Source organism: Ptychodera flava, chromosome 10 (assembly GCF_041260155.1).
Source record: "Ptychodera flava strain L36383 chromosome 10, AS_Pfla_20210202, whole genome shotgun sequence".
Classification (NCBI taxonomy): Eukaryota; Metazoa; Hemichordata; class Enteropneusta; family Ptychoderidae; genus Ptychodera; species Ptychodera flava.
The window spans coordinates 17,659,866-17,674,022 of NC_091937.1; the positions used below are offsets into that span (position 1 = coordinate 17,659,866).

The 14,157-nt window shown below is 38.0% G+C and overlaps 1 protein-coding gene across 6 annotated transcripts in view; it reads left to right on the forward strand.

The window, feature by feature from the left end:
* Positions 1–14,157, forward strand: part of LOC139142159 (single-minded homolog 2-like) — a 96,645-nt gene that overhangs the window by 74,194 nt on the left and 8,294 nt on the right. For all 6 annotated transcript variants that reach the window (XM_070712011.1, XM_070712008.1, XM_070712009.1 and 3 more), the window contains 4 exons: positions 933–1,018; positions 7,691–7,890; positions 8,248–8,354; positions 13,709–13,856. In XM_070712011.1, coding sequence (XP_070568112.1) covers positions 933–1,018; positions 7,691–7,890; positions 8,248–8,354; positions 13,709–13,856 — 541 coding nt within the window. The remainder of the gene's footprint in view (positions 1–932; positions 1,019–7,690; positions 7,891–8,247; positions 8,355–13,708; positions 13,857–14,157) is intronic.

The window sequence follows — 14,157 nt, forward strand, 5'->3', positions numbered from 1 at the left end:
TCATTGTGACCACCCCCCCCTCCCAAGGTCTAATGGTCCATCCCTTAGTCAAAATATCACACACCGCATTATAACTGGTAAATACGAACTTTTAAATATCACCAATTACGTCATTTTTGGTGTTATTGTGACCCGTTCTACGTTAGAGAAGACATTTAAAAACCATCCATGTAGTGGACAACTCCATGACAACCGAAAGCGCGTGCACCCATGACTGTTTCGATCAGATAACAGATGCTGTACCATAATTTGCATAATTTACAGAAGATGCCTGATAATTTAATCTAACTTCATATCAAATTCATCATTTCTAGATTTATATGCACACTTGCCTTTGAAGAGTGTGACTAGAATACAAACAGGCACTTAAACGACCCCCGACATCGGGATGCGGTTCCAGTAATTGAGTTACAATGTCTGTCATAAAGCGATTGACAAACCACTACACCCTTGGGATCAGATATCGAAATCTGAAAAAACTAATAAAGTACCGGAAGTTTCATAAACTATAAAATAATTTCCCACCTCTTTTAATATTTGCCATATCTATCCTTTTGTGCCTGAAAATTTCACTTTTGTTTTGCGTTCTCGACAATAATCGACTGCTTGATTGTCCATTATGGAATTTTCCCATTTTCCGATTTTCATGCAAATATTCAAGCACACTTAAACAAGAATGAGTTCAATTAGTATACTTTTTAACGCAAATCAGAATTTATGCCAACCGTGTGAGGGGCATGTGTCGGACACAGTATACCAAGGCTTGTTTTTGCGTAAGATGCACCGTTTGGCTACCTGTGAGGGATGTTGGAGAGGGAACATAGAAATTAAAAGAAAAAACTATGGTCAGTGCTGCGTCAAATGATTTTTATGGCTAAAAGATTTCAGCGTTTTAGTTAACAGTCTAATAGGTATTTTCTGTTTTTGAACAGATTTCGAAATAGAGCGTTCGTTTTTTCTACGGATGAAGTGCGTTCTTGCCAAACGAAATGCCGGTCTCACGAGCGGGGGTTACAAGGTAAATACAATGTTTACGTTTCTGCAGATTTCTCTAATGGTCACGATCTGTGCCTCTCGAGTTCTTGGTGAAGAACAGCAACCTTTGAACCTTGACAGGCATTGGTCGCATTATCGTCATGTCAATGTGTGCTGAATTCTGCACCGCTCGGTTAAGGTAGAACGCGCTTCGGGACAGACAGTCGGACTCTCGAATTTCTACCATACTTTTCTGATCTACCACTTGTGGGGGCTCAGTTTAACGCTCTTGGAGAAAGGAAAACTTGCATTGTCTTAGTTATTCAAAATTCCAAATCTACCCCCATGAATTCAACACAGGAATGGCCGTCACTTTGAATTTCAAATATCGCAGAATGTTGGGTAATTTGTTTCGCTAGTTCCAAACTTAACACGATGACCCCCGATTGTTATTGTTGATTTGGTAAGAGAATGTTTGAAAGATTCCTTTAGGAAAGTTTGAGCAAAAGTTTAAGTCTTTCCCTTTCGAGGCGCATACTACCTTAAAAGGTCGACTTGATATCTGAATGAGTGATCAGCCACTTTGAGCAGTGGCATATCATTGGAAATTTTGTCACTAATTTGGCAATTAAGCTTTTGTAAGCGATTTGGAAATTTTTTGAAATCGCTTCTCACTGTATGTTCAAGAGTTCGTCGGTTTACTTGGTAAAGAAGAGCCAGCATATGCCGACACCTTAACTGATCATCCATTGCAAGTTCTCTCTTTGTAAATAGGGGAGTGAAGGCACCCCTAAAGTCGCCCTCATTCTCTGTTCATCCTCCGTCCCCCACAGTCAGTTTGAATTCATCTCATTAGAGAAATGAGACGAATTTTCTTGATATGGGCATTCTAGACCAGCGCGAGTTTATGATAACGTAACGTTATAGATGCAAAGAAAATATATCCCTGTCGACTTGCCGTGGTCCTGTAGACGTGAAATCTGTTTTCCGTCGGGACCTCTTGTCTCGTAAATGCCTTACTATCGGCCAGTATTGTAGATACTGGAGTCTGAACAATTCAGTTACTCTCTGATCGAATATTATGAAGTCCTCTCACGAAGAGCTTTGCTTAGGAAATCCGTCATGTAAAATGACTCGCCACATTTCTCCGCACAGTCTATGAAAAAACAGCTCAAACATTGGTCGCAAGGTCTACTTTAGTCAGTTGATCCATTTTAACCTGGCCAGCCTGTGGTTGACTCATTAAAACACGTATGTATATCGCCATCGACGAAAGCATTGGCGTCTGTTTTGTTATGATTACAAAGTTTACACACTTGCAACCATCGAACCACTGTGCGTTCTTTTGTTTTGCGAACCAATCCTATATGGCAGCGGCAAAGTAGGCTGTCTGGCTTACAGCGTTGACATGTTTCTAAAGCGTATGAAGGACAAACGTGGACTAAACTGTGTAACATAAACAAACAGCAAAGGAGTATGAACAACAGGTAGGGCGAATGACAAAGCACAGGAGTTGCCATGCGCCAGTTTGGGATCTATGCTGTACTCACATCAAAACGTTTCGGTATTTCAGACGTTGATGAAACAATTATATAATATCAATAGTGATTCACAGTTTCACATTTGCAGTCATCTTAAGCCATTAAAACGTTTTCCTGTCCATCTTTCTAAGTAGACTCATCACCTTGAAAAGGGCATCGACTATATCAAAATCTCATCAAAAGCTCATGTTTACATTTCGAAACGAGGTCCAAGTGATATTATGGGGATGGCGCGCAACAGTTTTATTAATTTGTCGTATCGCCAAGCCGGATGAAGGCAATGCCGTGATTACCGACAATGCAGTCAGACCTGGGTACATCGCCACTACCTTGGACAATTAAACTCTAAACATTTCAAAAATTAACGAAGAAATCAAATTACCTTGCTCATTTTGTGGAGGAAGCCCAGAGTCCTTAGAAAATAAAGGAAAACGAGCAACATATTGTCTTCCTTTATTTTATCTTGCATTCTTATCTTTTTAAATCAGTTTTGCAGAATGTAGTTTACAGGTTGACATAATCGCGATTTTTAAATCCAAATCAAAGTAAGGAAATTGATTAGACACATAGCATTCGTCAAGGCTACACAGCATGTGGTCGCATAATTGTTATCGTTGAAAAAAGGACTTTAGAAAGTAGATTTCCGTCCCTCTCACAGAGAGAGTAAGTAGTGCATACGTATACCATGAAGTATTCGCAAATATACAGTACGTACGTACGTACGTACGTATGTATGTATGTATGTATGTATGTATGTATGTATGTATGTATGTATGTATGTATGTATGTATGTATACATACGTACTGTATATTTGTATGTTTGTATGTATGTATACATACATGTATATATATATATATATATATATATATATATATATATATATATATATATTTATTTATATATATATACATATTGACATTTATCATCACGTTGCGGTGTTTTTCAATTTCAAAGAGTTTCATCTTCCACTGAAATTTAAAATAAAACACCAAAAAGGCATTTCATCAAAACATGTTACCTTAAAGTCAAAACCTAACAAGTAGATATCGCAGGTACTTGTAGTGTTCTGACATTACGAGTCAGTGTTGTTTTATGGGTTGATACAAATAAGGTATACGTGCAGCGAGTTGCATTCTATTGAGATTAAAATTATCAACAAAAACTCAAATTGCGAATGAAAATACGACACTATGTCAAATTCCATGTTATCGACAAAAAGCATACAGAGAGAGAGAGAGAGAGAGAGAGAGAGAGAGAGAGAGAGAGAGATTTGGCTAGAAATGGGTTTTAATGGGTGCTGTCAATCAAAATACAGCAAAAATCGTAAGCTCATCAGTGATTTAAAATATTTAGGGTTGGTGGGTATTAAACAGGGAAGTCCGTGACAAATGTATTATATTCATTTTGAGCATTTTCTGGATAGGACAGGTGACAAGAGATCTGAATTTTTTCACAATTTCGAATGCCTGGTCACTGCCATTGTGTATCATGGAAAAGAAATAAAAACACAAAACGCTGTATCCCGATATGTCAACCTTATAATGCAGTAAGGGGAAGACGAGCATTGGTTTAAGCAGTCAGAAATTTTCATTAGAAATTGCCTATGTGTATACGTCTGATTTTTGCAATATTGTTTGGAGATTCAAAAAATTATTAAAATTGACTGAAAAAAACAGCGATTTCGAGCGATAGTTTTCCAAGCCTGTCACGAAGCATGTTAACGAAAGTCAAAATGGAATGGAATTTTTTATCACGATTGTCCAAATGCCGTTTCTTTTGTGGGACCAGACTCCATGATGTGTCAAAATGTGAAGACAATGAGTGCGATACGAATGGCACATTTTTTGTATGATGGCGTTGTCACGGCAAATTTTACCCTGTAAGTCGACCAATCCGCTGAAGCTGCGCGAGCCCAACAACAACAACAGCAGTCTCCGATTAAGAAGCGTGCCGTTGTAAAGAGATGGACGGGATCTGTGAATCCAAAATGCACGTTAATCCCCGATTGGCGCCACACGGAGCTTTATTTTCAATGCACGATACTACTCAAAAACCAGGCTCCTGTGGTAACACGTTTTATCGCTGTTGCTGGAAAGAGTAGGCCTAATGCCTCTTACAACGATGACGGTCCCAAATCGGACGCCGACCTGGGTGTGCAGGTACAGTTACATCGATGTGTGAATCTGTCACCCACAACGACAAATGTAACTAAATTAATTTGTCTGATAGACACTTGTTTTGGTGACCCCTAAACGATTTAATTGAATCAAAGTTGAAATGTTTATTGGACATAAAACTTTTGAAGTCGAATCAGTAACGCGTGTGTAGCAATTTTTGACTCTGATGCGTCGTCTGAACGGCAGTTAAAGGTCTTAGGGACCCATACGACCGGTTCTCAGATAATTCGCACCAAAACACACTTCGCACCATACAATCTCGTCCCATACCATTTCTCACAAAAACCACTTCGCACCAAAACAACCTCGTACCAAAACCTCTTCGCCCCAAAAGTCGCATCGCCAAAAACTATTTCGTCCCTAAAATAACATCAATTCGCCCCAAACCTATTGACAACCGGTAAAGTTATAACCGACCAATGCCCTCGAAGTTTTCATTGCCTTTCTATCATCCTAGGACTGGAATCTTGAAAGTGTACACATTTCGAGAAAATGACATCGCGCAAAGCCGCGCACGGCACCTGAGTTGGAGCATGTAGTAGTTTTTGCGGGTTTTTTCTTTTTACTTATATACCGTTTATGGTTACATGCAAGAATAAATGGTTCGTGGTAGCCAAAATGTCCTGACACATTAATGCTTCCAAGTTGTAGGTAAAAACAACGTTATGTCAGCATACATCGTAGTATCGTTGTTTTAGGACGAGTTGGTAATATTATAATGGTATTATACTGGGGCGAAGTGGTTTTAGTACGAGGTGGCCCCATACGGTTAATGTAAACACTGCGTCCAAGGTATTATGGTGATTGATGAAAGTTAAAACACGTCTGTCATAATCTATATCGGATAATTTAAGTGTTGCAGCTATGATGATGAGGTGCATCTAGATATCGTGCACGAAATACATTGTTTGTAAACAAGAAACTCGCACAGGCGCAGTTCCGACGGCGGTTTCCCCTTTAAAGTGTAAATGCTGGCGTTCACAACTGCACCGAAGTTTACGGTCGTTCCTGAAACCACAAGGTTCTCATTTCGATCTTAGCTCAACTCAACTTGAAGATAAATATCGAAAGACAGAGGAAAAATGAACACTACAGACCGATTTGGGGGAGTGAAGTAGTGACAGACACACGCCGACAGACAGCTTTACAGATATACCAGCTGACATTCACATTAACGCTCCTCGGGGACACAGATTTGGACTCTCAAACTTTTACAATTCTTTTCTGATATACTACTTGTGGGGGTTCATTTTAAAGCTCTTAGTGTAAAAAAACTTTTAATCTGCTTAGTTTTTCGAAATTTGAAAATTTTATTTTTCTCCACAAAGTTAACACGGGGGTGGCGGCCATTTTTTATCTTAAATATCGGTAAATCTTGAGTTATTTGTTTCCATAGTACAAAATTTGCACGCTGACCCCCGATTTTTATTCTTGATCTTGAAAGAGAATGGTTGAAAGATTCCTCAAGGAAAGTTTGAGCAAAAGTTTAAGTATTTCACTTTCGAGGCGCATACTACCTTATGTAGAAAAAGTCGAAGAATTCTGAAAAAATTGAAGTCAGATTTCTTAAAAAAAACACTGGCTAACTTATTAGCCTGCACAAAACTGACACATTGGCAGGTTACTACCATTAATTTTGAATTTCGTTGATTAGGAAATTCTGCTGTTTACAACATTTGCAAGTCAACTGCATGACATGGCATCGCAAACATTTTCCGACCGTAAGCTTGCACCGGCATACCAAAACCACTTCTGACAAAAGAGTGGACGAAGGTCTGCAAGATTCAGGATTAGACCTATTTCAATTATCGATACTCAAATTCCTTTCCACATCATCAAGACAACACTGTCAATCTGTCTTTAAACTATAATTAAAGTTTATGAAGATGGTAATTTTTCGGGTAAGGTATTATCCACCTCGAAATATAAGCTTTAAAATTTTGCTGCCATTTTATTAAAAGATACTTTGAACTCTCTTTCATAACTACATGTACTAGTAAAATCATGATCACGCACTATTAACCGTCTTGGATAGAGAAGCTCACAATTTCATCGAGTTTGACATGCATTAAATACAACCGTAAATCTCTGTATGTTATTTGTACGGAAGAATGAGCGGTCTTCACAGAAACAAGACGTTGACAATTTCATTTTCTGTGTACATTAAAAATTAAGTCTTTAGACGTTTCAGACCAGCAAATGTACTCTCAGGACCGTTTTTCCCTGAAAAAATAATCAAGTTTTCATATCATGTTTCTACACATGAACTAAAAGGTGTCATTGATTAAGCGTTAAGCAAGGTATAGGCCAACGCACACGTCAAAGGTACGCCCGTACCAGTTCAGAGCCGCGTTCGCGTCTCCCCGATTCCTACCGGACCCCGATCTCTACTCAGCTGAATTGTCGATGAAATGTTTAATTCCTTGCAGGCCTATAGGCCTAGCACCATTTCATATTAAAGCCTCAATGTCTGCCACCTTGCGCGATATTTTTATTTTGTTTCCCAACAATTATTATTTCATGTTGTTATACTTGTCAACAGATGTGTTTGGCTGCTTTCGGAATTTCAGTGTACGAATAATGTCTTAGGATGCACCCAGGAATATGGGCTGTGATATGCTGCTTCCTGTAAAAATCTGAATATCTATACGGGACATTAAGTGTATATGCCTACTCTTTCGAAATTATCAGAAAAGTTATGTGACGAACAGACTCTTCAGTATTCAATGACTGACACCGTTGAGTTTTTAAAGCACAGTAGTTCTAGAGAGGGCTGTGACAGTGAGATTTGATTTGTCCACCAGTGTCCATGATTTATCCAACATTTTTATGTCACTCCTTCGCTTAGGTCAGCGTTGGATGGACACGACAACGTTGGTTGATGCAGGTTATAAAAACGATGTAATTTTCTTCACGTGAGAGTAAAATTTGGATGATATCTTGTGAAAGAACAATTGCAGAAAGACACTAATTTTTACTCTTCAAACTTCCCTCAGGTTATTCACTGTAGCGGTTATTTGAAAATCAAGCAATACACGATGGACATAGCGCCCTTCGACGGTTGCTATCAGAATATAGGACTGGTTGCCATAGGACATTCCTTGCCGCCCAATTCCATCACGGAGATTAAAATGCACAGCAATATGTTCATGTTCCGAGCCAGTTTGGATCTCAAACTTATATTCCTTGATGCCAGGTAAGCATCTAACGAACTTGTTTAAAAAAATTGTCCTGAATAAGAAATAAATGGCCACTACGAAGTTTGCGAATCAGTGACTCGCTTACAATTCAAGTTTCAAGTTCGGTCTCATTCAAAAGATGGCTTGTAATTGGTCACAAGTATGCACTCCCGCGGACGCTCAGGAGAGCTCGAGAGCAGGGTTTGTGTTTAACCAGCGAGGGAGGGATCCGCAGCTGACTTTCCCGGATTTGCGAGTTCATGACCAACGAGATATTAAACAGGAAGAACTTCTTATACCTCTGCCAATTCAAACAGAGGGTGTATTTCTTATCGTAACTTTCTAACTTAAGACATTCGTTTTCATTTGATCAGGGTTGCGGCGTTGACCGGATACGAACCGCAAGATTTGATAGAGAAAACGTTGTATCATTATGTGCATGGAATGGACGTACTTCATATACGATATGCCCACCACACACGTGAGTAGCATTTACTATTATTTCCCCAGATTGCCAGGTCCCCCTAGTTTTCCTTCGATAGTTTCTGATGAAGCGATAGCTTTCGGGAAGCGCGAGGTTACTAAGGAAGCAGACACGCCGCGGAGGGATTATCATGGATTCTCAGTGAAGCGGACAGTAAGGCTGCGGTCACAAATAATGGTGGGGGGGGGGGGGGGCTGGAGGAATTGCGATTGAAATCTTATTTTTCAGATACCCCATCAATAATTTAAAAAATTCTACTATCATATATGCAATGTGTATTGCTCAGTTCTGCTCAGATGTTCGACACTATCTTGTTTTGATGCACATAAATATTCTAAAGTGGTTAACTTATAGAAATGTCTGCAGCAGTTTGTAGAGCCATATTCAAAAGGCAAGTTCTTAAATTGATTCATTTTTAAATGCATCAGTGGACATTTTGGATAAACTAGTCTTAACTGACTTGAGTTAATCTAAATCTGGTCTGGTTATTGGAACCCGCTGAAGAGCACCCAAAATGACGATCATGAGAGAGTATGCATATTAGAATTCATGGCTACACCTTACCAAATAGTGAAAAACTGCATGGTTACCTACCAAAGGAAAAAAAAAGTACAGACGTAAGATGACCTATATGCTACTAATAAAAGTTTTACAAAATTGACAATACTGGAAAGTTGAAATATTCCATCAAATAAAACTTTTAATCTCTGAAATTTTGGCTGTAATGATTTGGTGAAAAATAGAAAATTCAATTCATTCACACATTTTTTCATTTAAATTAGAATCTTTACTGTTCAAAATTTTACTTTTGTGCTATTGTACGCTGAGAATGTGAACATTTCATTCACTGAATGAACTTGAAATGAATGGTTTTATACCTTGATTTATGTGGGTTTCATGAAAATCTATAACTTTTCGTTGTACATTTTTTGAAAACCATGCATGTTGGCCCCATATTTTTCCTTTAATATTTGATTATTCTAATATACCAGAATTCAAGAATCCCTTATGCAAAAGTATAACAATAGCTACAAGTTTTCTGATCATACACCCTTAAGTAAACAATATTACAAACATAAAATTTTGACACTTTTCAGTATTTTTGCTTCTTACATTAACTCCAATTTATTGTTTTACAGCTGATGTTGAAGTATTCAGTATTCAGTTTATTTAGTTGCAGGGTAGTAATTATATTAACTATGATAATGTTGACAATAAAATCTGAGTTTATACAACTTTACTCTTGTTCTACTCCCTATGGCATGTTGAACTGGTCAGTATTCAGCTTGTCAACACAGCTTGTGTATGTCTACTGCACATTTGTATCAATGGCAAATGTCTTTCAGTCAAGACTAATTCAATTACCACCAATACTGCATACATATACAGGCTTTGTTGACAAACTCAATATTGTGTATTTCAGCATGCTGTAGAGAGACAGCAAGAAACTGTATTTGATACATTGCATAGAAATATTGAAAAAATTATCAACATTTGTGGGCTACTTCCCCGTTACAAGACCCACTTGTTGTTTTCATAAAAAATTCAATTCACATTCATACATTTTTAGATTTTTTCAAAATAAAAGTTTTGAAATACAACAAAATGGTTCTAGATATCTGAATAATTACTAACATTGGAACCATTGGATGACATAAAAAAGTTATTCATTTTCCATTGAATTACCTACCAAACTATGGAATCTGAAAATGTAAAAAGTAATAGGGAACCAAAATATTTTCAGGTCCCTCCATATATCAATAAGAAAACTTTCAAGTCCCCCTCTACTACCCCCAAATTTTCAAATGGCCCTGGATTCCTCCTGCCCCCCCCCCCCCCCCCGACCAGTATTTGCGAATGCAGCCTTAGAGTAGTTAACATCCATGTCTTTCTCTAATGTCACAGACATGGCACACACATAAAATTTGGCATCATCTGTTGCATTAACTGCTGAACAAAGCTGCTGGCAAATAAGCCCTGTGTATTAAAGCTGTCAGGAAGGTTTTGGATTTTATCGGAGGATATTTTTTCTACCACAACCCAGTACGCATCAATGAAGTAACCATGGCTGTTTGAGGTCTGCATTTTTGTGAAGTTGTGGTGATGAATCCTTTCAAGATAAGCTCTGTCACTGCTTGTAGGCAGTGACAGAGACGCTGCCCATAGGCAGTAGCAGGGCAGTAGCTGTACTAACTCTTTGAGAGCCAAAGTAAACTTTTGTCACGTTTATAAAACGTACCCCAGTCAAATTTATTCAAGTTTTTCCAAACTTTTGATGAAAACCTGTAGGCAATGAAATTTGATGTCCGTTTGGTCCAAAATAATCAAAAGAATTATACAAAAATTCATAAAAAATGGTTAAAATGTTGCACTAAAATTTTGGTGGGAAAAATTACAGTACTCAAAGGGTTAACTTTGATTTTTGTTCACTTTATACAACTACATTCTTGTTCTACTCCTTACAGCATGTTGAACTGTCCTGTATTCAGCTTGCCAACAGAGCCTGTGTATGTGTACCATGCATTAGTATCATCGTCAACTGACTTTCGGTCTGATCTCTTGTTACTGTTTACATATTTGACTAACTGAATATTGTTTCAGCATACTGTAGGGAGACAGCACGGAACTGTATTTGATACATTGCATAGAAATATTGAAAAAATTGTACGTATAGCAAAACTTTCAAGTCCCCCTCTACAACCCTCAAAATTTTCAAATGCCCCCCTCCCCGAATTCCTCCAGCCTCCCAGTATTTGTGAATGCAGCCTTAGTGTAGTTCTCCTCCACATCTGTGCTCTAATGTCACAGACATGATACACACAAAAAATTCAGCATCATCTGCTGCATTAACTGCTGAACAAAGCTGCTGGCAAATAAGCCCTGTGTATTAAAGCTGTCAGAAAGGTTTTGGATTTTATCGGAGGATATTTTTTCTACCACAACCCAGTACGCATCAATGAAGTAACCATGGCTGTTTGAGGTCTGCATTTTTGTGAAGTTGTGGTGATGCATCCTTTCAAGATAAGCTCTGTCACTGCTTGTAGGCAGTGACAGAGACGCTGCCCATAGGCAGTAGCAGGGCAGTAGCTGTACTAACTCTTTGAGAGCCAAAGTAAACTTTTGTCACGTTTATAAAACGTACCCCAGTCAAATTTATTCAAGTTTTTCCAAACTTTTGATGAAAACCTGTAGGCAATGAAATTTGATGTCCGTTTGGTCCAAAATAATCAAAAGAATTATACAAAAATTCATAAAAAATGGTTAAAATGTTGCACTAAAATTTTGGTGGGAAAAATTACAGTACTCAAAGGGTTAACTTTGATTTTTGTTCACTTTATACAACTACATTCTTGTTCTACTCCTTACAGCATGTTGAACTGTCCTGTATTCAGCTTGCCAACAGAGCCTGTGTATGTGTACCATGCATTAGTATCATCGTCAACTGACTTTCGGTCTGATCTCTTGTTACTGTTTACATATTTGACTAACTGAATATTGTTTCAGCATACTGTAGGGAGACAGCACGGAACTGTATTTGATACATTGCATAGAAATATTGAAAAAATTGTACGTATAGCAAAACTTTCAAGTCCCCCTCTACAACCCTCAAAATTTTCAAATGCCCCCCTCCCCGAATTCCTCCAGCCTCCCAGTATTTGTGAATGCAGCCTTAGTGTAGTTCTCCTCCACATCTGTGCTCTAATGTCACAGACATGATACACACAAAAAATTCAGCATCATCTGCTGCATTAACTGCTGAACAAGGTTGCCGCCAAATAAGCCCTGTGTATTAGAGCTGTGAGGATGTTTTTCTGCCACAACCCGTATGCATCATTGGAGTAACCATGGCTGTTTGATGTCCGCACTTTTGTGAAGTTATGGCAACAATCCTTTCAAAATAAGCTTATAGGTAGAAACTGGGGAATTATGCAGATGGGAACAAGAAGGAAATGTTACTACAATATCAAAAACGCAGAATAGTCATGTTACACTGGCTTGTAGGCTGTTTGGTCAAAAAACTATTAGCAATAGCATGCCAATACTGTAGTTTTTAGATCCGATCAAACAAGATCCACTGATTACAAAGAACCCCATGTTTGTGCTTAGAGTAATAGCTTTCATTCAAATCTTGAACAGGGTGCATGGTTGTCATCTATTTAAAAGGACAAAATTACAGAGAAGACACGGTACTAATTAGAAAATGTGTTGATTTGATACATTTAAAAGGAAAATGAAGTTACACAGTTATTTGAAAATTGTGGTTGATTCAAGTGGAGTAACTTCAACAGCCTGACTTAGCCATGCTGCAGTCCCTTTACCACAGAGCTGTTAAATAAAAGATAGTGTAAAATTTATAATATATGGTTCACTTTTGAAAATCAAAGTGCATTTCTGTTTTTATTTACAATAAGGATTAATGTCTTTAGAGATGGCCCTAGATTTTGGTTATATATCTCATGTGTCTTGCACGTGTGTACAAGCAAATTAGTAGTGGCAAACATCAACGCCTTGGCTTTCTGCGGGCAGCTGTTTTGTTAGGAATTCAATGCATCTACCTCTGTGTTTGTGTGATGGACTTGATGTTTGCATGTGTCAGTCATCAACAAAAGAGAACGCGGTCTCACAAATGTCAAAACAACAGGGACAAACAGGTCAAATGCATGCAAGACTCGATCAGCACTTGTCCTGTGACTTGTGCTATGCAAAATTACTCAAAAATCTACATCAAAAACCTTGCTCTCCCTGTGCAGCAAATCATTGCATCTGAAAGAAACGTTTTTGGTTTTTTTTCAAATAAAAGTTTATTTAATGTTTGCTATACATGGTTTAGCAAAGTAAATGAACATTAAAAATGTTTTGAATATTATCTATTTAGGAGGGACAGAGAAAATACTAACCAATAGCTTTTCTGGTTATTGTTGAATTGAAAAGCAGCAGTAATGACGGCTCTTTTCCAAGTGCGGAATTTGACATCTTAATGGATGCATGTGTGGTATAAATCTTTGAATGAAATGAAAGTGTGGCAAAATGCATCACCATAGCTTGTCGCTCCATCGAGCTACTAAAATAGATATGCATTTCACAAATTTGAGTTCATGAAACTTACTAAGTGAGAATTCTCACAAAAATGTGGTCATTTATTGAATTGTGTGCACAATTTTTTACATGAACAGAATTTTTATTCAGTATTCAGTTTTCTGTGGTTGCTATGCTTTATGCTGCCCACTGTGCTAACTATGTTCCTTTTATCATGGTTGATTTAGTGAAAATTCTAGTTGAATGCATGAATATGGCACACTTTATTTCATCAGGTTCAAAAAATGCCCTCATTTCTTTCTTTTGACCAGCAGTGCTACTTAAAGGACAGGTGACGACTAAGTACTATAGGTTTCTCACAAAGCAAGGTGGCTGGGTCTGGATACAGAGCTCGGCTACAATTGTCCACAACAGCAGGTCATCACGGCCACACTGCATCGTCAGCGTCAACACAGTCCTCACGTGAGTATTGCTGTAGGAGCCTTCTTTCCAATGAAAAGAGTGAATTTTTAAATAAACTTTTATTTCAAGCAGTACACCTGCAACTGTTTTGGCACTTGGAAATTGTCACAACTATGAAAGTAAAAGACGTTCACAGGCTTTACATCAAAGAAACATAAATGACTGAAACATGACTGATGAAAGAGGCTGGAAAAGAACCGGTTTATTTGAAATAAGAACCGCAATGTCAGTAATTGTGATCAATAGGAAACTCGTAAACGGATGGCAAGTTTTCTGGAGATGGTCATAGTTTTGAGATGAA